The sequence below is a fragment of the Brugia malayi genome (genome assembly GCF_000002995.4).
Source record: "Brugia malayi strain FR3 genome assembly, contig: Bm_v4_Chr1_scaffold_001, whole genome shotgun sequence".
In the NCBI taxonomy this organism is placed as follows: Eukaryota; Metazoa; Nematoda; class Chromadorea; order Rhabditida; family Onchocercidae; genus Brugia; species Brugia malayi.
Window position 1 is genome coordinate 1,555,677 of NW_025062475.1, and position 21,540 is coordinate 1,577,216.

The 21,540-nt window shown below is 22.4% G+C and overlaps 1 protein-coding gene and 1 non-coding gene across 3 annotated transcripts; one reads left to right on the forward strand and one right to left on the reverse strand.

Moving 5' to 3' along the window:
- Positions 1 to 4,947: 4,947 nt before the first annotated feature.
- Bma-zmp-2 (Uncharacterized protein) lies at positions 4,948 to 11,386 on the reverse strand (the record flags this gene model as incomplete). Of its 2 annotated transcripts, none has more annotated exons than XM_043076219.1 (8): positions 4,948 to 5,243; positions 5,406 to 5,510; positions 6,341 to 6,409; positions 6,516 to 6,620; positions 6,981 to 7,181; positions 8,150 to 8,397; positions 10,482 to 10,587; positions 11,143 to 11,386. In XM_043076219.1, 8 exons carry the CDS (start codon positions 11,384 to 11,386, stop codon positions 4,948 to 4,950), a joined length of 1,374 nt encoding a protein of 457 aa, XP_042932153.1. The 2 variants fall into 2 exon arrangements, with proteins under 2 accessions (XP_042932153.1, XP_042932154.1); XM_043076220.1 differs by having other exon boundaries at positions 5,018 to 5,154; positions 10,482 to 10,581.
- A 7,741-nt stretch (positions 11,387 to 19,127) lies between these two features.
- On the forward strand, positions 19,128 to 19,199 carry Bm14576. Its single transcript has one exon. It is a non-coding gene; the product is annotated as a tRNA-Val (tRNA).
- Positions 19,200 to 21,540: the final 2,341 nt, after the last annotated feature.

Here is a 21,540-nt window from a genome sequence, read left to right on the forward strand (position 1 = left end):
TATTTTATAATTTATTCATTTTTTTATATAAAAGATTTAAAAGTTGTAAATGAAATCGATTGAATAAGTGATAGCAGAATGTAGCGAATGATAAGAATAGTAAGAAATATTATCAATTCATATATGACAAACATATTATTCATATCATTAATTAAAATCTGATTTTATAACTAATATCACAGCTTTTATTATTTTTTTAAAAATAACACTTATCATTTTAACTTTTTTTTTTTTCTGAATATTTTGTTTGTTCTTAAAATTTGAGCTTTCATTTATCAATTTCTTATTGATTCAAATTATTTCACGAGAAATACCAATGCAATAGCATTTGATAATTTAGCTAGGTAAAATTCATTTCATTTTTACTTATTGTCATATTGATTGTGCCAAATATACTTAACTTAACTTATAGCTTATTGATTACTTATGACAGGTATACTTTGCGCTATACAAAATGTTTTCCTTAATTTTATAACTTTTTTAATAAGTATTTAAAAAAGATAGTATTTCAGTTTAGTTAAATGATTACACCACATTATTAGTTAGTGAATTTTGTTCATTTCAAGAAAAGCGCAAAAGTCGCTTATCATTAATATAATTTATTCATTAAAAATTTTTGTGCTTATAGTTTTTTTTTTTTTTTTTTTCATTTCTTTCTTTTTGATAAAAAATTGTATATAATCTAAATTTCAAAAAGACATTATTTTTGTTATTTTTTTAAAAGAAATGTATAAGTTTTTAGATTAAAAGAGGAACATTTCATAATTATTAAATAATTGCAACTTTTTTTTCTTTTCATGCAAAGCTTTTTATTTAAAATTTAACTTTTGAAATGGTAAAGTTTATCATTTCATACTAAAAAAAAATCCCTGTAATTTATTGTATTAAAACAAATCGTATCATAATAATTAGGAATATATTTAAATGGTTTAAAAAGATAGATAAATAATAATTATTTTGAAAGTAATTTAGTGAAAGAAATTGGTAATGTATTAATTTTTATAAATCGAGAAAATTTGATAAAAAAAAAAATGCTTAAAAATAACAAAAAGTTATCTGTATTATAATTTAAAAAGTTCAATATTACAAAGTAAGATAGGAAGAAATGAGTGCCATTGAAAAAGTGTCACATTATTTTTAAAAATAAGTGAAGTATATACCAAAATCAATCATTTAAAACGTATCATTTTGTGCTGAAAATGGCAATTATTTTAAATTCATATATTTGTAAAAATTCTAATTTCATTTCAATTTCATATAATTTACAAATTTTATTTTCTTAATTCATTAGATATATTAAAATGAAATGTATTAATTATTGTGATAAATCAATATAATATAGAGAAATAATTATGCATTAAATCGTTCAAAATATATGTAAAATGTTTGAATTTTTCGTTATTCTCATAGATAAATGTAGCAGGTGGTAATTAATTTGTTTTCCTAAAAAAAATTTCGACAATTTCATAAAATATTTCTTCAATTGAAATTATACTTTTTTCTTATTAGAATAATAATAATAATAATAATGCGTTATAATATTTAAACTATAATAGTTGATAAAATTAATAAAAAGTGAAAAATTTGTTTTGTTTTGTTCAAAATGCTAAAAAACAAATCCATTCGATTGCTAATTTGTAGAGCTGTAAAAATTTTCAAATAAATTTTCAAAAATTTTGCTAACTTTTAATTACTGTCAATTAAATTGGTAAATTGATCAAAGTAAATTATCAAACAACTGATAATGATAATTTGATTGGATAAGCTGTGTAATTTGAAAATTACATTAACGAAATGAGTTACACTAAATGTTTTAATAGTTTTATCATTTTTTTTTTTTTTTTTTTGTTGTAAATTAATTTATGAAATGAATTTAGTTAGAAATTTTGGGAACATTTTTCTTGGAGTTACATTCTATAATTGTTCATTTGATAGCATTTTTGCAAAAAATTAATTAAAAATTTCAAAGCAAATTTTTAACTAAAATTTAAAAAAAAAGTCTTGAAGAACAAAAAAAAAAAAAAAAAAAAGATTTATAAGCTTTTTTCATTTCCTTCTACCAAAAAAAAAAAAAAAGGAATTTTCAATTAAACTTCTACGACAGATAGAAATCATTTCTCTTCATAAAATAGCTTAAATTTAAATATAGAAAATATTTTTTCTAGAACAGAAATTGGTAAGTAATTGCTTACATTTCACTTATTTGCATGTAATCTTCATTTTTTTGTAAATGTAAGCTGTGATTTTATTTCAATTTTCAATTAATTATTTTTGAATTTTAATCTTAATTAGACTTAATAAGCACTCCAAGAATGTTTACCAATTAAGCTGTTATTATTAATTTTAATAAAAATTTTTTAACAATAAACATTTCTTTCAGACATTTTCCGCCTTTTTTTTTCTTTCCTTCATTTGCATATTTCAAAATCAAATAAATTTCAAAATGTATTCATAAGCTAATTTGTGTAATTTTATTTCACTTTCATATTATCTTATTCCAAGATTTTATATGCATCAGAATTTATAGTTATCTATGTTTGATTACTATCTTCGCTTTTTAATTTTAACTTATCATTTTTTTCATTGCTTATCACTGATAAGACAAATGGTCATTTTTCTTCTCTGCTAACATTATTCAATATACTATTACCATATTCTAATGTATTAGCTGTTTTTTTTTTTTTTTTTTTTTGTTTTTTTAATAAAAATTACATAATCAATTCACAATCACTGATAATAGGCTCAAAAATTGTTATTAACATTTTCCAAATAATATTCCTCAAAAGAGAAAAGGAAAATTTTCATCGGATAATTAAATAATTACTATTGATAAGAAAAAAAAAAAAAAAAAAAGGCCAGTTAAAAGTATGGAAGTATCACTTGTTAACAAACAATTTCATAAATTAATTGACTATTGCACAAAACGATAGATAAAAATTGCACTGATTTCATTGGTACTTCATTGGAAACAAAACCTATTAATGATATGATAACATTGATAATAATAGCAATCATGAGACAAAACTAATCATTTGTTATCTTATCTATCTGATCTTTTTTGATTTGCCATAAAATGAATCTTAAGATTAGTTGAATTTATCAAATAAATTTAGCATTTCGTTCGAATTTACAAGCCAAAAAATTTTAAAATGGATGTCTTATTTGAATGAAAAAAAGAAAAACAACAAGGAGAAACATTTTTAATAATCTTTTCTAAATGTCGCACATTGCTACTATTATCAATAGAAAATACATTGTACAACCAAAATCATGATAATAATTATTGTGATAATGCACTGATGATAATGATGACAAATAAACTTCAAATCATATATTTAGCAAAAAAAAACAAAAAAACAAAAAACAAAAAACAAAAACAAAAGGAAGCAAAAGAACTTTAATTTCTAATTGTATCGCTAGCAATGATTTAATTATTTCATTGTGACAGCAACAAAAAAACAAAAAAAAAAAAAAATTATAATGAAATAATGAAAAACAAAGTACTGAAAGATCAAAGATTAACAGTGACAAATGGAATATTTCATGTAAACAAATGAATGAAAAAAAAAAAAACATTTTCACAATGAAAAGAAAGAAGCCTAAAATTAATTGAAATATATTTGCCAAATTTCTACTAAGCTAAACAGTAAACTATGCAGTGAAATGGAAAAGTCTGGTTATGCTTATTAAGCCATTCATTAAATTCGAATAAAATAACAAAATTGAAATTAAAATTTAATTCATTTCAGATTTAAAACATTGTAATTAACATTGATATCACATTTTAGTATGATTCGAATCTTATCAAATTAATCAAATAAATATTTTGCAAACGAAAAAAAAAAAAAAGTAGGAAACAAATTTATCAATAAAAATATATTGATAATTTGAGAAATTTTTTAAAAAAAAAAAATCTCTGATTTCTAGTAATAAATTTTACAAATTGTAATTATCATTTGATTTATTTTAAATTCATTAATGTTTGAAAAATTGTAAAATTCACCAGTCGTTTCCAAAAAAAATATATATATATATATATCTAACACCAAAATATTATATATATATAACAAGTACATATGGAAAGAATACAAATGAAATAAAAATTTTTTTTTCCAATATCACGCGGATACATTTAAGAATGGAATTAGCTCAATAGGAAAATTTTAAAAAATTTTTCACAATTTAATTTCATTAGCTGAGCTAATACCAATGAATCCTTGAAATTTTGGAATATTTCAAAAATGAAATGACGCAAAAAGAAATAAAGATATACCATATACTATTACTACTACACCAGGTAATAAGTAAATAATAATTAAAAAAAAAAGAAAAGAAAAGAAACTAAGGCCTAATCTGAGCATCAAAAAGAAGAATACTAGGTGAATTTAACTAGACCAAACAAAAAAAAAAGAAGAAAAAAGAAACCAAAACAATTTTGAAAATTTTCAAAAATATAAATATGCTTTTGAATTTAGCAATAGTGAGACTTTTTTTTTTTTTGATAGAACAATAAATAAACCAAAATTGAAAATTTTACAACATTTAAATTTTTAGAATTAAAAAATTAAATGAGTAAGTCGAAATTCAAATATATTTACCAGCATTTTAATAGAATAAACAAAATTTTTAATGATAAATTGAAGAGGAATGAAGATGACTGATAAGAAAGAACATTTTATACAGCACCGTGAAAGTTTTCTAAGAAATTAAAATAATAATAATAATAATAATATTTGTTATCAAGCATGCTGAAAAATAATTATAAATATTTGCCTTATCAGTCATGCTGATAAGATAATCAGTTATTAGTACCAGTAATATTGATTGATATCTATCGTTCAAGAATCAGAAAAAGATGAAAATTTAAAGTAGAAAAGTAAAAAATCACAAAATTTCTCATAATTATTTGAGATGTGTGTGTGTGTGTGTTTTATTGTTTAACATTTACTATTGCACATAAATTTTTAAAAATTCCTTGTAAAAATCATCGGTGAAAAATTCCGAATGAAAAATTGAATTAGCAGGAATGGACGATAGTTGACCATGACGATGATGTCGATTGAATGATCGTTTTGAATGAAGACGTCGCTGCTTTCGTCGCAAAGGAAATCGCAACGGTTGTGATAAGATTCTTAGATAATTGATCGATGTAACCTGTAAAGTTGCTTGATCAAACAATTTATCACTACCATCTCCATCCAATCGTTTTCGTAAGCCAGCCAGAAAGTTACACATCACATTGCCTAAAAAATATTTTAAAAAAATTTTTAAATTAAAATTTTTTTAACCTTTTTTTTTTTTTTTGAACATTTAAAATCTTTTCATAAATTATGACACACACACAAAAAAAAAAAAAAAAAAAAGGATGAAATCATATAAAATTTTAAAAAATAATCAAATTTTACCATATTCAGAAGCATGTCGAATAGAGAAATCAAGTTTCTTTTCTAAAAGACGTTCAAATTTTTCACGTACGTTATTATTATCATTACATAATGGTATACCGGATCCTGAAATATTTTTCATTAAAAAATGATTTACAATGCGAAATATTATTAATTATTAGATATAATTATAAATGAATAAATTTAAATCATATCTTTTACTATCGTTTTTTTATATTTATTCAATTTTAATTTATTATCATTTTTTTTTTTTTTTTTTTTTTGCTCTTTTTTTTCTCAAACAATTCAAAATTTTGTCCGAAAAAATCTTAGCAAATTTTTTAAAATTTAAATTGTTTCGTACTATTTTTATGTGCAAACCAGTCTTGGACAACAAACAAAAAACGCTTTATAAAAGTGATCCATCGATGTCATTAAAAGAATCTGTTCTTCTTCTTTTTTTTTTTTTTTTTTTTTTTCTTTTTCTTGTCGTTTAAAATGATGAAAAAGAGATTTATAGTATGATTATATAGACCATTCAATAGTGAAAGAATCGAGAACCGATAGTTTATTGAGAATTGTCAAATGATATTACCGCCCTTTGGTGACAGATGAATGGAGCAAATGACAAAAGATAGTTTGTAATGAGACTATTTTCAGGAAGTGAAAAGAATTTATGAGGAAGAGAATGAGAAAGGATTTGAAAAAAAAAAAAAAAAAAATATGAAATGAAAAATGAACAAAAAAAAGAAAAAGGAAAATTGAATGAAATATGATTGAAAATTTGTTTAATAATGACGAAAATTAAAGTAAAAGAAATTTAGAAATTCATATGATTGCTATATTCTTTTTTTTTTTTTATCAATCAATCAATCAATAAATCAATCAATTGATAATGAACTATTATTAGAGAGTTTATTAATAGTAGAGGAAAAAGAAAATATAGCAAAATTTACCTTGTAATTGCTCTTTAAGAGTAATTATTTTAGACTGCGAATCATCATCGTTAGTTGACCTTTGAATAACTGAAAAATATCTTATCATTAGATAATTAAAATATGATAAGAAATAAATTACACTATTTTTTAATAATTAATCAGAAAAAGAAAATAAAATATTTGCTTAACTTACTATTAAAATCTACTCCTGAAGTATAATCATTCATTTTATGTTCAATTTGTCTTGGTAGCACTTCAGACATTAACCATACAAATAAACATAAATTGGTAGGACCAACTGAAATATTTATTTCAAATTTTTTTGAAGTGTAATTTGAAGTAATGTAAATTACAAATAATCACAAATAACAATAACAACAACAACAACAACATCCCTCCTACAATAGCAATATTAATGTTTCAAAGTTTTTAATAAATAAACTTAATATAATATTAATTAAAGATAAAGCTCACAAAACTAATTTAGATAAGTTAAAATTCAATCAACAAGTTTTTACACTTTAAACTTTGAATAAACAAAATGCACAAAAAGTAATTCTGAATAAAATTTTCCTTTCAAAAAAAAAAAAAAAAGAAAGAAATCCTACTAATATAAAAGCAAAATAATTTTTCATCTATCACTCAACCACTAACTCACTGTAGTTCCAATTTAAAGCGCATTTGTCGTCTAAATCAAATGACGCATTATCGATCATATCCTTCTTATAAATTGGATACATAATAGCATCTGCGCGTTTACTATGACCCAATCCTAATGAATGACCAATTTCATGAATGAATACATTAGGAAATGAAGTACCATCACCTCGATTATCACTAATCCATTTTTCTGCATCATCTGAAATTATCATTTTATCATTTGTAAATTTTAACTTCTTTCTATTCTCTGATAAACTAATCATTAATTATGGATTATTTAATTGATAAGAAGAAAACATACATCAATTATACATCTTAATGAATCATAACAATTTGTAAGAAAACTCAAAATAATAAGTACATACATCAACGAAAGAATAGTTAAAAGTAAAAGTAATGCTTTTTTTTTTTTGATCGATTATTTGACATAAAATAAAACTAACAAATAATAATAATAATAATAAAAGAGCAAAAGAAAAAAGAAAAGAAAAAAATTTCTTTTTCTTGAAATAAACTAATTATATAATTGTTTAAATTTCAAAATTTAAAATTTTGAAATTTTAGATATGCTCCCTGTTTACCAATTTTACAGCAATATAAGTAAATGATGCAAATAAAATTGTTGTTTTCTAGTAGTGTGGCTTATAAATCTTCTATTTATGTTTGCATTAGCTCGAAAATGATTCGCACAAACATCCTTTCTAGAAGAATTATTAGATAGTATGCATCCTGTTACAAATCATTTGTGACATTTATGTACATTTAATGTTGTGACAAATTACCGCATTTTGAAATTAATTAAACAATTTTGCTACAAACTAAAATGTATATTGCAAACTTAAAATTGATAACTTAAAATTACCACAAAGTTTAATAGTAAATTAATTTAATAACAATAAAAATATAAAACTATTACATGAATAACTATCAATTATTCTTTATTGCATATATTCTGCGACATTATTAATAAATTTTCAAATAAAATTGCTCAACTCAATTTTACTATAAATTAATTTTTTTTTTTTGAAATTGTTATCAAAAAAAAAAATTGTATACTTTTTTGTTTGTGCAAAAAATTATTAAATATACTTGAATAAAATTATCAAAAATGAGTGATAAAAATTTATTAAAATTATTTTGAAAAAAGGAAAAATTTTAAATGCTAACCAAGATGTATGTCACCATTTAAATGACCATCTTCCTGATATGTTGGATAAAATGTATGAGCTAAAATATTGGTATGATTACCGGTACCGTCAAATTTATATGCATCACCATGATCACCTTCTGCCCAAAGGATCACAATATCAGCATCATCCTCATATAAAGCTTCCTCAAATTGAAGTTTTACGGATGGCATTGAATTAATAATTGTTTGAGTGGACCACATTGTAAATGATTTCCGGATTACTGATCTAAAAATTAATACAATTATCATATCATATCAGTTCGAATTAATAACTACTTGAATGCATCACATTATAAATCATTTCCGGATTACTGATCTAAGAATTAAAACATCAAATCATATCAGTTCGAATTAATAACTATTTGAGTACATCACATTGTAAATGATTTCCGGATTACTGATCTAAGAATTAAAACATTTATCATATTTTATCAGTTTCCTCTTATTTTCTTTTTTTTTTTTTAACTTTACTTTATAACTATTGTTAAATCAATTTATTAATATTACAACTATTAGTTATGCTCAAATATCTTTCCCGCATTTTCTACTTTAACATTCTACATTATATTACAAAATTTATTCATTTTAGAATAAAATCCTTTATTCATATCTATTAATATCAAATAAAAGAGAGAGAGAGAGAGAGGGTGAAAGGGAGAGAGAGAAAGAGAATGATTATGCATAAAATTATTTCTTTTATGAATTTTTTCACTTAGAAGAATGAGCGACGTATTATCGTAATCTATTATAATCGTTGTGTAAAGCGTATTTTTTCTTTTCTTTTTTTTTTTTTTTCAAAAAGTTATTTATGCAATTGCATAAGCGATAAAAAAAAAAAAAAAGATCTAAAGAAGCTTATCAGTGTGTGAATATTGATGATAGCTTTTATTGAATTGATGTCTATGATGGAGAAAGATTAGATTAATCGGTATATCATTTAAATTAAATATTATTTTTGGTTTAACATATGTTATAATAGATTTTCTGTTTGATAAAAATTAATTCTGCATGATATCTATTAATTTAATAATAATAATAATATCATATAAAAATTCAAATTCATACTAATCAGGCAAATAATGAATATACATGTATCATTTGTTTACTATAACATTTTATATTGCAAATAAAATTAAAGTTGATAATTTTGATTTATTTTTAGAAAAAAAAAGAAAAAAAAAACGATTTTGAAATATGCATAATTTGCTGATTTTTATCAAAATTTTATTAAAATTTAATTTGTTTAAAATCAGCATTAAAATAATCACATTAGACTATTTTAATTAATAAGTAATAACCTCAAACTGATTACTACTTAATACTTATAAAAAATTTCACCAATACAGTATGAAATGACACTGTATCAGTGAAAATAATTTTGTGATTACAAAGAAATTTTGTAATGTACGATATTATATTCTGATAATATATGCTAAAACTTTTTAAATGTTTCATTTTTGGTTAATTAATTATGATTTAGCATTCATTCCTCTTTTTACTTCTTAATTACTCAATTTGAGTTAATCATCATTACTTACTCGATATTTATTTATAATTTTTTTTTGCAAACTTAATCAAAAATTTTTAAAAATCTGTAGAGGTACTACTACTACTACTATTACTAATAATAATATTATCATTATTTTTCTTTTTTTTTTTTTTTTTTAAAATATCCCTTATGAGAAATTCCACTGACCACATATTATTTCGATGAGGTAATAGTGTCGAGGTCATACACATAATACAGCTCTTAATTTAAAATTAATTCAAATATTTGGCCTAATTTTCTAATTTTCGACTATTTAGAGTGTATATGTTTCATTGACCTAAATTAATACCAATAAAATGGTGGGAAAAAGTTGAATTTTTATTTCTGTCATTAACATTTTGAGGGATTGAATTTAAGGAAACAGAAAAAAGGAGTATGTATCAGAAAAAAACTGGTTTTATCTTTTTTTTTTTTTTTGAAAAGATAAAAAAAAAACGAGACTTTTTTTTTTAATGAAATTGATAAGTAAATCGTGTCAGGGTCTTTTCAAGCTCAAATTATCATTCATTTAAAAAAAAAAAAAAAAAGAACGACAAATGAAAAAATAGAAGAAATTTCTATGAATTATAATATGATTTCAATTAAAACAATGACCCTAGTAGATCATTTCAGCACCTCTGTTGACATCTTTTATTTAAAAAAAAAAAAAAAAAAAAAAAAAAAAAACAAAAAAACAAATCAATAATTTAATTTTTTAAATAAATGAAAATTTTTTTTTTTTTGCAATAACTCTTAAAGTACAATTAATAAAATGTAAATACCTGATTTCAGAACGAGGCATATCACGTGTGTACTTACTGATGAACCATTTTAATTTGAGTACATTGTCCGATGTCATCTTATCCCATCGTGATGTTTGAGCTGTAGCTAAAATTAAATTACAAAAAATTTACAAAAAAAAAAAAAAAAAAAAAAAAAAAAAACGAAAATTATTCATTACTCATGAATAATTTGAAATATTTATTAATTTTCTTTTTCTAAAAATTAATATATTTATTAGCAAAATATGATTAATAATGTGGTACACTTTTTTGTCCCTCTAACAAATAAATTTTACTCATTTAAAAAAAAAAAATTAATTAATTAACCCATAGAAAATATTATTATATGTTATATTTTCGTTGAAAAATGTTATAATTTAAACTAATCATTAATGATTATCATTTAGCAACATTCTAATCACATTTTCTAAATAATAATCTAAATGATATTAGATTTTATAAATAATATTTGTAATCATAATTGCTGTTAATTGCTTCATTTAATTTAACAAATTGATATTTTATTAGAAATTTGTAGGACTTCTTATCATATCCTGATAATTTTCTAAATCGTTATCATTTCATGACTAAAACCATGATATATGATTACATGTAGTAGTGTAAGTGATGAAAAATTATCAAAATAATTTGTACAAATTACCAAAACGTTTCCTTCTTTTGATAATTGGTATTGTTCTATAATTCCATTGCATATTAGTTAAATCATTATCGTTATCATCATTATCAATATCATCAATATTATCATTGTTAATATGATTATTATTGCTAGTAACATAAGCTAATGTATTCATATAATTAGTGGAATGATAATTTGATAACACTGGTATCAATTGCTGATCGTTGACAATATCAACTGCCATGTGCAAATCGTCATCATGCAACATTAACTGAAATATTTTTTCTTTACTTTATTTTCAAGATTTCATACATTAATTGATATTTAAATAATTTTAAGTAAATTATTTATTTTCACTAAATATTAAACGTTAACATTTACTTTTCACTTTTGTTTATTGTTATTGTAATTAATTTTCCCTCTGAATTGTTTATAAGTGTTGAAATTTTGCAATTATTTATTATTATTATTATTTCTTTTTTCTTTTTGAAAATAATAATGAATAATTCTCGAATATTTTATAATTAACAACAATCATTCAAAATGAACCAACTAAACATTTTAAATTATTGATTACAATCACATTTAACTGTACATTTCAACAAATAAATTAATTTTTATAAGCTCGTTTTTTTTTTTTTTTTTTCTTTTTTTTTAAAAAAATTTTGCTTGCAAATCTATTCATGCATAAATTAATGTATAAATTAATGAGAAAATTCCTTCAGTTCTAATTTGTTTAATGTGTAAAAAAATATTTCTTACACATAAATGAAAACAAAACAAAAAAAAAAAAAAAAAAAAAAAAAAAAAAACAAAACAAAAAAAAAAAAACAAAAAAATAAGCCAGTGAATAATATTTTAAATTTTGGATGTGTCCAATAGATCACCTTGATGGAATTTGAGAATCGTTTGGTGGTAATAAATTTGTGAGGAAAATACCAATTTGAAACCACATTTGCGGCGTTTTTGCGTTAAATTTTCTAAAAATTCAGAAGACCTTCAAAATTGCATACCCATTCCTTGAACATACAATTTCTCCAGTTCATCATTTTAAAATACTATTATCCAATAAAAGCATATAAATATTTCCTTTTTTTAAATAAAAAAATACTTATACTAGAATTAAACAAAATATATAAAATTATTATTAATATTTGAATTCAATTATAATTCCATATAAAAGTAATTGAAATACATGAATGATATATGTATTGGTAATGTTTTTCAATGTACTATAAAAAGAAAAAAAAAAGAAAAAAAAAATGAAAAATCCAAATTTAAATGTAAGTCAGTCACTCATTCATTATTTTTAGCATAAATTAATAAATATATGATGAATTAATTGATAAAATCATAATAAAATATCTATAAAAAAAAGGCGAAAATTATTATTTTTTTTTTTCTGAAGGTTATCTATTTGCTCGTTTCATATTTAAACAATTCATCATCAATATTTCATTTATTTAAGCAATTAATGAGATAATTAATTAGTATTTGAAATAGTACCCTACTGATCAAAATATAATTTAGCATTCTATGCTAATAGCGATTGTTTAAATTATTGCTATTAAATATAATCATATTCTAAAAATCAAGAATTAGTAAATGATAAGCTATTTAAAGCTCTTTATGCACTTATTTCAGTTATGAAATTATCATATTGCTAGGTCAAAGGTCGTAGGAAAAAACATTCGTAGATTTGCAGAAATGATGAATTAGTTGAAATTGTTTGATGGCAAAGTATTCAGATGTGAAAAATATGAATTTAACTTAATTAGGCAAAAAAAAAAAACTAAAGTGGAAAGTGGAAAATAGTTGAATATATATAATTTATGTTTGACTAATTTCAAATTTCAACAACTAAAATTTTTTCTTTTTCTTTTATTATAAATTTCAACTTATTGTGCACATTAGAAAAACGATGCATAATTTAAAATTGATAATAGTTTAAATAAGACTAATGAATAACATTTATCAATGAATTGCTAGTTATAATATCATCTATGAAAAAGACTCTAAATGTAAATTAATTATTTAGCATTTCAATTCAATTTCAATACTGCAAGTGAATAATCAATAAATTGAATTAAAATGATAAAAAATTTAATTTTTTTTTTTTTTTTTCGAATCCATTTTATATTATACACTTAAAATATTGAACAAATATTTTCATTTTTTTTTTTTTTTAGAATAAATTTTTAAATATTTTCTTTTTTTCTTTTGCTTTTTTGCTTTTTTTTTTTTTTTTTTTTTAAAGCATAATACTAAAACTTTTTGAAAATTGGTTATAATAGAGAAAATTTCAACGATTGTCAATTCTGTCGTAATAATTAGTGGTAGCACATTACCGGTTTAATTTTTATGTGCGGTATAGTTCTTAGTCTGATTTTTGCGCCATGCATTCAGTCAATCTATTGCTCTTAACAAATCTTTTTTTTTTTTGGACAGAAATAATAATATAACCATGCAATTAACTATTTGTGAAATTGATGATAAGACGAGAATTCATTTGAAATTTGCAAATGAAATGTCGTTGATTGAATGAAATGATATATTCTTGATGACACATACAAACATACACACACACACACACACACACACACACACACACACACACACACACACACACATACATACATACATATACAAATAGATATAGACATACAAGTAAGCTTTACTTGACATGATTTATAGCATTTTATTTTCTCCTACAGATGGTTTAATTAATAATTGTCTCACCAATTGTTGAGATATAGCAGAAAAAAAAAAAAAAAAAAAAAAAAACGAAAAACAAAAATGAAGAGAGAAATAACTTCCAGATGCTTAAAGTTTATCAATTTTAATAAAATAGCATAATTAATATGATATATGATAAAAGTTGATTATAATTATGATAATAGAATTTAAATTAAGTTTTAATATATTCAAATAATAATATTAAATTTAATTTGTATCATTTGAATCCCTGCTACCTGCTATACCTCTATTCAATTTTCATAATGCAATATAATTGATAAGACATATAAGAAAAGTTGATTATAATTATATTATAAATTAAAATTGTATTATTTAAAATAGTATTATTAAATCTAATTTGTATCATTTTAATTTGCTATATTTCTGTAAATATGCTAAAAAAAAAAATTTTTACTCATTTTTACTCATACTGATATACATCAAATTTCTGATTGATTTCCATGAAATTTGAGAAATTAAAAAATTTAACAAATCAAAAACATTTGCAAGAAGAAAAGCTGCTTAGTCTTATTTCTTGTTACCAAACAATTATCATTGTTTAGCTATTTTTTCTTATCATTACTATTACCTGAACTGATGATATGCTTATATTAATTGAATAAAATGCTATTTGATGTATTTTTGTTATCAGTGATTATGATAATATTACTAAATTAACGAATGATTACTGTTCATACATTCAAAACTTCAAAAATATTAGCAAAAAATTGACAAAAATCATGAAGAAAAATCATAAAAATGCAACTTAATCCTATATCACTTATTTTTTTTTTCATGATTTTATAATTGGATTCAAAAAAAAGAAAATTTCTTGCTCAAAATTATAATTCAAAATCAAAATAATCATCTTCTTTCTTTATCTATTACACACATTATCTTGTTATCAGTGATAAAAATCAATGTTTAAGTTAAACTATCAACTTATAACTTATCAGTTAATTGTTTTGTTTTGTCTTATTTTACCTACACTTTTAAATGTCATCATTTTAACTAGTGATATTCCATTTAACACAAAAGAACGATATATTTCATAAATTATTCCATAAATTTTTTTTTTTTTTTTTTTTTTTTTTGCATTCACTTTCTTTCTCTTTTTTTTTTCCTTTACATTTCCGATTAAAATAAAAGAATATAAATTTGTTGAGTGCAACTGAAAACAAGATTTCGTCAAAATTTTTTTTTTTTTTCTTTTCAAATTGAATAAACGAATGATAATGAAATGATATGATAATCTCTGTTTAAAATGATTTGATTAGAAAAAAAAATATTTTTTAAGATGTTTAAAATGATTAGAAAAAAAAAAAGAAAAAAACAATTTCTTGTTTTTTTTTTTTTTGACAACTCTAATCAATTCGAGTAATTCAACTAGATCTACAATTAATAATTAATGTTTAGTTCGTTTTTTTTTTTTTTTTCCTTAATTACAATAAATCATCATTGATTGGTGAATACAATGATTCTCGTACTATTAATAGAACTATTCTTGAACTTTTCTTTTCTCTTTTTTTTTTTTTAACTTTTTTTTCCTATCAATGATTTTTGTTCTTACAACAAAACAAAAACACAAACACATATTTTTTGTTTGTTTGTTTGTTTGCTTTTTTCAGCAATGATTTTTTTGATAATTTTATTAATCAATAATATAAAAAATTATTAAATTAGCAACTTTTTTTTTCTTTTTTTTTTTTTTGTTTGCAATTTTGAAACAAAAAAAAAAAAAAAAAAATTAGAATAAATAATAAAATGAAATGATATGATATGATAAGATAATAAATACATTGAGCATAAAAAATGTCACATCTGAATAAATTGTGCAAATTAATATGTTGGAAAAATGAGAAAAAATTAATGGAAAAAGATGAACTGACAAAAAAGACATTTGTACGAGAAACCAAACTTTATTACACAATGGTTTTGTTTGGCAGCGCAATGAAACAAAATGAATAAATCTAAAAAAAAAAAAATCCAACAAAAAAAAAAAAAGAATTTACTGTTTTTTTTTTTTTTTTGTATCAAATTATTACCAATCATATATTTTCATTAATAAATTTTTTTTTTTTTTTTTTAAAGTAAAATTAAATTTTGCATATGTTGGAAGAAAAAAAAAATAAATAAATAAAATGAGATGAGTGTGACGTACAATAAAATCTCGAGGACAGTAATTAATTATATTTCTTCATTTCTTAAAAAAAAAAATTTTTTTTATGTTATCAAAGTTTAAAAAAATAATCATTTTAAAAATAGTATTTTTTTTTAAATTCAAAAAAAAAAAAGTCATAAGACAACTTGAAAAGAAGGAAAAAAAAAACTATAAAATTTGCAAATTACAAAAAAAAAAAAGAAAGAAAGAAAAAGATTCTAACCGTAGTAGGCTTCGATATTGGATGCGATTTTGCGGTAGTAGCCAAGAAGAGTATAAATACAAGAGTGTATAAATGCAGATGATTGTAGTAATGTTGGCAGTAGTAACAGTAGCAATAATAATCATTTAATGCTTTAAAGTTATTTGGCCATAATTTAATTTCTGGCCAATAAAATTTGAGGCGTATTATGTGCGATACAGTAAAAATCCAACGATAATACAAAGAGATGCACAAAGTGGTTTGACTATCAGTATGGGATCGATAAAGAATTTGTCCCATTTCCATTAATACTTTAAGCATTAGGTATCAACGATAGATTAATATTTATATGGATTGGAATTAAAATTTCTTTCTTCTCTTTCTCTTTCTCGAATTTTCGAGAGATTCAGATAAAGTGAATTTTTCAATTTTATATATCTTTTTTTTTTTTAAATTTATTTATTTATTATTAAAAATAGACAGTTTTTGCTTGTTTTCCTTTCGCTCCTGCTTTTCACTTATCAGTAGCAAAAGCTTAAGGATAGCGATAAAAATTGAGATAAGATGAAGATAATTGTATTACTGCTGCCTTCGAGGTGCTTTTGGGATTAAAATGACCGTGGCGCTGTTGGTACTGGCGGTTGTATTAGGAAAGTTACCCCGCATTTTCTGTACAGGGAGCTCTCCGGTCTCCAGCACTCTGTAGTGACGACTTGACAAACTTCATCTCACACCCCCCCCCCGTCTTCCCTCCCGGCCCCTCCCCAAGTAAAACATCATGTCAAACCCCGACCCTATCTATCCTTCCTTCCTTGTGCCGCCTACTTTTTCACCATCTCCGCCTCGATACCCTTAGAAGGACGATTGAATATAGTAATAAAGACTGACCACGCCTTCAATCAAAAATTTTTCCAACGAGGAAAAAGACTCATTTTTCCATTCTTCATTGATAATTGTCTAACATTCACAGTAAACGAAGTATTATTGTCTTCCTTAGACAGTAACTAAAATTTACAAAAATATTTTATTAAAAGTTATCGCACATTGATAAATGATAACAATGCTTAAATAGGATGAAAAGAAGAATGAATTGGTAAATAATCAATTTATCATTCAGTAATTATTCAATGAATTTTGAATATTTTCATCATTTTTTCATGGATTTTGAAATACAATAACCATTTAATTAATTGATTAATTAATATGCTAATCAGCTACTACTTATATCGTTTAAAAGTGATACTAATTAAATGTGAGATTGTTTAAGAGCTAAATTTGCTTTAATATAATATTCAGTAACTGTGGCATCACTTAAAAGTATTGATATTTATTTGAATTTTGAAAAAAATTCACTGGAAATATTCTATGTGCAATTAAATTATGAGCTTTAAAAGGATAAAATTTGCTTCGACATTGATAAAAGAAATAATCTTTCACTATTGAAAATTATCACTAATCATTATTATCATAATTGTCAATCAACAAGTAAGATGTCACCCGTACTGTGACACTAAGGTATGATTAGCAAGCATATTAGAGTAAATTTAAATTAAGAGATAAATAAGGAAACTTTAAGAAATGAAGAATATTTCAAAGAATTCTGTAGACGATACGTAAAATTGTGACATTAATTTCGATAATGATGGTACAAAGTTCATCATGAAAATACATTTTAGACGGCGGAAATTTTCAATAAAAGCGCATTTATGTCAATAGAGAATAGGAAGAGAAGTAAGAAGCACTGAAAATGAAAAAAGGATTACAAATTCTTTCTTTCCGGTTAAGTACTTTTCAGGAATTTTGAGAAAGCGAAGCAGAAAAATGAGAGTAATTAGGTTAGAAGAGAAAAGAAAGTATGCATTTTCTTCAATTTATTATATATCATTGTTTCTTTTTGGAATGGTAGATTTGAACTTAATCGTTAAACATATAATTTGAAAAAGCTTGAAGTTTTAATAAAACTTAATGAGTGTAAAGAAAAATGAAAAGTTAAATTCAATTTCAAAGTTCAAAATATACATTTTATCTTCTGTAGAACCTAAATTATCGTTAAGTCAATGCTTTCTTCAAATTCTGATTGCAGCTACTATCAATTGAACGATTTCATTTCATCATATGATAATAATTTTCAAGAAATTAGAACAACACTTAATAATTTTTTAAAATTTCAATCTTATTTCTTATTTATTTGAAAGAAAAAATATACTTAGTCCTATATACAATCACTAACATTTATTCGTCTAAAAGTTAGAAAGAATAGAAAATTTAAATTTTCTTAAAAACAGTCATAAATAATTTTAATGTAATAGGATAACTTTAAAAAAAAAAAAAGAGAGAGAGAGGAAAATTAGAAAATAGACAATGTTTAAATAGACAGCTCTTAATTACTTTTTTCTTTTTTTTTTTTATTATTTTTACTCTAACTGATAACTGATAAGTTAGCAGTATATATACTTTATTATTTTTACTCTAACTGATAACTGATAAGTTAGCAGTATCATTTCATAGCATAAAGTTACAACTGAAAGTAGAACACACTTTATGCATAAAATTTTAATTTGTTATTTTCCGAAATCCTTTTTACGACTTTTTTCTTTTTTTTTTTTCATGAAAACTACACCAAATCTATCGATTAGACATTGATTCGGTAAAAAGAAAAAAGAAAAAGTTGGAATAAAAGTAGCATTTTTAAATAAAAATGAATCACTCTCAGATGGTTCTTGGAATTTTGAAAGAATTCAGCGCTTATGTATGTACATTTGCGCTTCAATAATCAAATATTATTGAAACATTTAATCATAATTGGTTATTGCTATATGCAACAAATTTATGATACTTAAAAAATTAATTAGATTAATTTTTGAAGAATATAAAATGAATTTAAGAATTCAATTCTGAATGTGAGGGTGGAGAGGCGTAGCGCAGTGGGAGGATGCTAGGTTCACATCACAGAGGTCGTTGGATCGAAACCACCCGTTGCTGCTACGGGTTAAACTTAAAATCAATGTCGGCTTTAAAATATAATTTGCTCTAAAATAAGTGCTGCCTTTCTAAGCAAAAAAAAAAAACTTAAATGTACCAAAAGTAAAAGTCACTTAGGCCATTTATTTGTAAAATTATTGTAAATTTCCTGTGCTTTACAATTTTAAAAATTTCAATCTATAAAATATCCTAATATTCTATCAGTCCAACAATTTATTAAATCTGTTTCAAATGAAAAGAAGATAAGATTTAAGCATTTAAAGTGGATTATGGATCATTTGACTGCAATTTTAGTAACACTTCAAAAATATTTAATTCTTTTTGATAGACAAATCAATTACTAAAATAAAAAATAAAAAAAAAAAAACGCTTAACTATTTATTTCATTGTGTTATTTAATTTAATGAAAACTCAAGGACTACAAGAAAGTCTCTTTCTAATAGGCGGATGAATTTTAAATTTTATGACATTGAATTTTAAAATTATGACATTGTTTTTTTTTCTTTTTTGTTTAATGTTGATGGTAATTTATCCAATTTAATTCAGTCAATTTAAATTTAAATCGTTTATTTCTTTCTAACTGCTCTATTCAAGAAAATGTTTTCATAAAATTTGACGTGTTCCAACGGACGATATAAATGAATAAGAACAAGTGTGTAACTTGTTATTAATCATTTTGTGTAACATTGTGCTGTAGACAGTTCGCTTACGATATCTGATATTACCATTTCATAAATTGTTTAAATTAAAACCACGAGGTTTCAAAAAAAAAAAAAAGAAAAAAATTCATGAGCCAAATTCTAGGAAATGCTAATTAGCTAATTATACTAGCAGAAATGTTTTATTAATGATTTGTCATAATTAGTAACTTTTTATGTCCTATTCAATTTTCACAATTAACAAAATAAAATGTGATGAAACTTAAATTTTAAAAAATGTCTAAATGTGTTTTTTTTTTTTTTTCATTTTTTTTTTTGCACTTATTTTTACTAAATAGAAAAAAATGACAGTAAAAGTGATGAAAAACTTGACAAAATTGATAAAATGAAAAAAAAAAATATAGTTTTGAATATTGAATATATGAAAAGATAATACATCCGTTAGTGTTATTTTAAATAATTTTAAAATAATTAAAGAAAGTACTTTATAAAAAAATTTTTTTTTTTTTTTTTTTGTTTTTGATTAAAAGAACCATTGAATGAGAAATTAATATAAAGAAAATTTAAGTTAAACATATGTTTTAATTGTATCAAACGCATTAATTTCGTAGAAATTTATTCAGTAATTTTTTGAGATAAATTATCACACATTAATCATAAAATTAACGAGAAATGCTTTCTTAATCTTATTTCAATTTTATTTTATATAGCAAACATATAATTTCAATTTAACTTGAAAATGAATTACAAGAATTATTTGAAATCTTCTGCTACTTTTTTTTTTTTTCAACTATCAAAATTTTTGATTTTTCTCGATAATAAAACTTTGAATGCAAGAATAATGAAGGAAACACTTATCAGATTGATGTTATCACTATATTTCATAACAGTGATGCGAATTTGTATAACTTCTAGCTTACTTACTGATAATATGCAAATGCAACTGATCAGTACTTATTAGATGCTTTTAGACAAATTAAATCTAATCAAACTAACATTTTTTTCTCAAAATTTCAACTTTTTATTCCAAAAAAAAAAAAAATTTCACTTCTAAAATTACATATCATTCTTGCATAATTTAGCATAATAATAATTTGCATAATTTAGTCAGAATAACTATTTTAGGATATAAATAATATTGCATAAATATATGTATCATAGAATTATTGCCAATATGTAATTCATTTAATAGAGAAATTTGAGAAAAGAATTTAAAATTCAATAAAAAAAGCAAAAAAACCATGAAGAATTTCGGAAAAAAAGTGATGTAATTTTATCAGTTTCATTCAAATATCCAATTAACGAATATAAATTATGAAAAAGGAGGTGAACACTTAAATAGCCATCAAATAGTTAATAATTGTATGAGAGAGAGAGAGAGAGAGGAAGAAATAGATTAGAAATATTTTTTCTTTTTTTAGATAGATTAAAAATAGATGATCAGCTTAGATAAATCTGAATAGCTATGTTTACTCGATGATGACAATTGCATTAACATCAATATAATACTGCAGAAGGATGTTCATGTCATCAGATATGAATTTAGAATCAATTGTTACAATAAAAAAAAAGAAAGAGAAAATGTTCAAATAATCAGTTATAATCTAAGCTGCAAATAAGAGTAATCAAAATAGTATAACATTTCAGATATATCTAAAAAGAAAGAAAAAAAAAAAACTCCG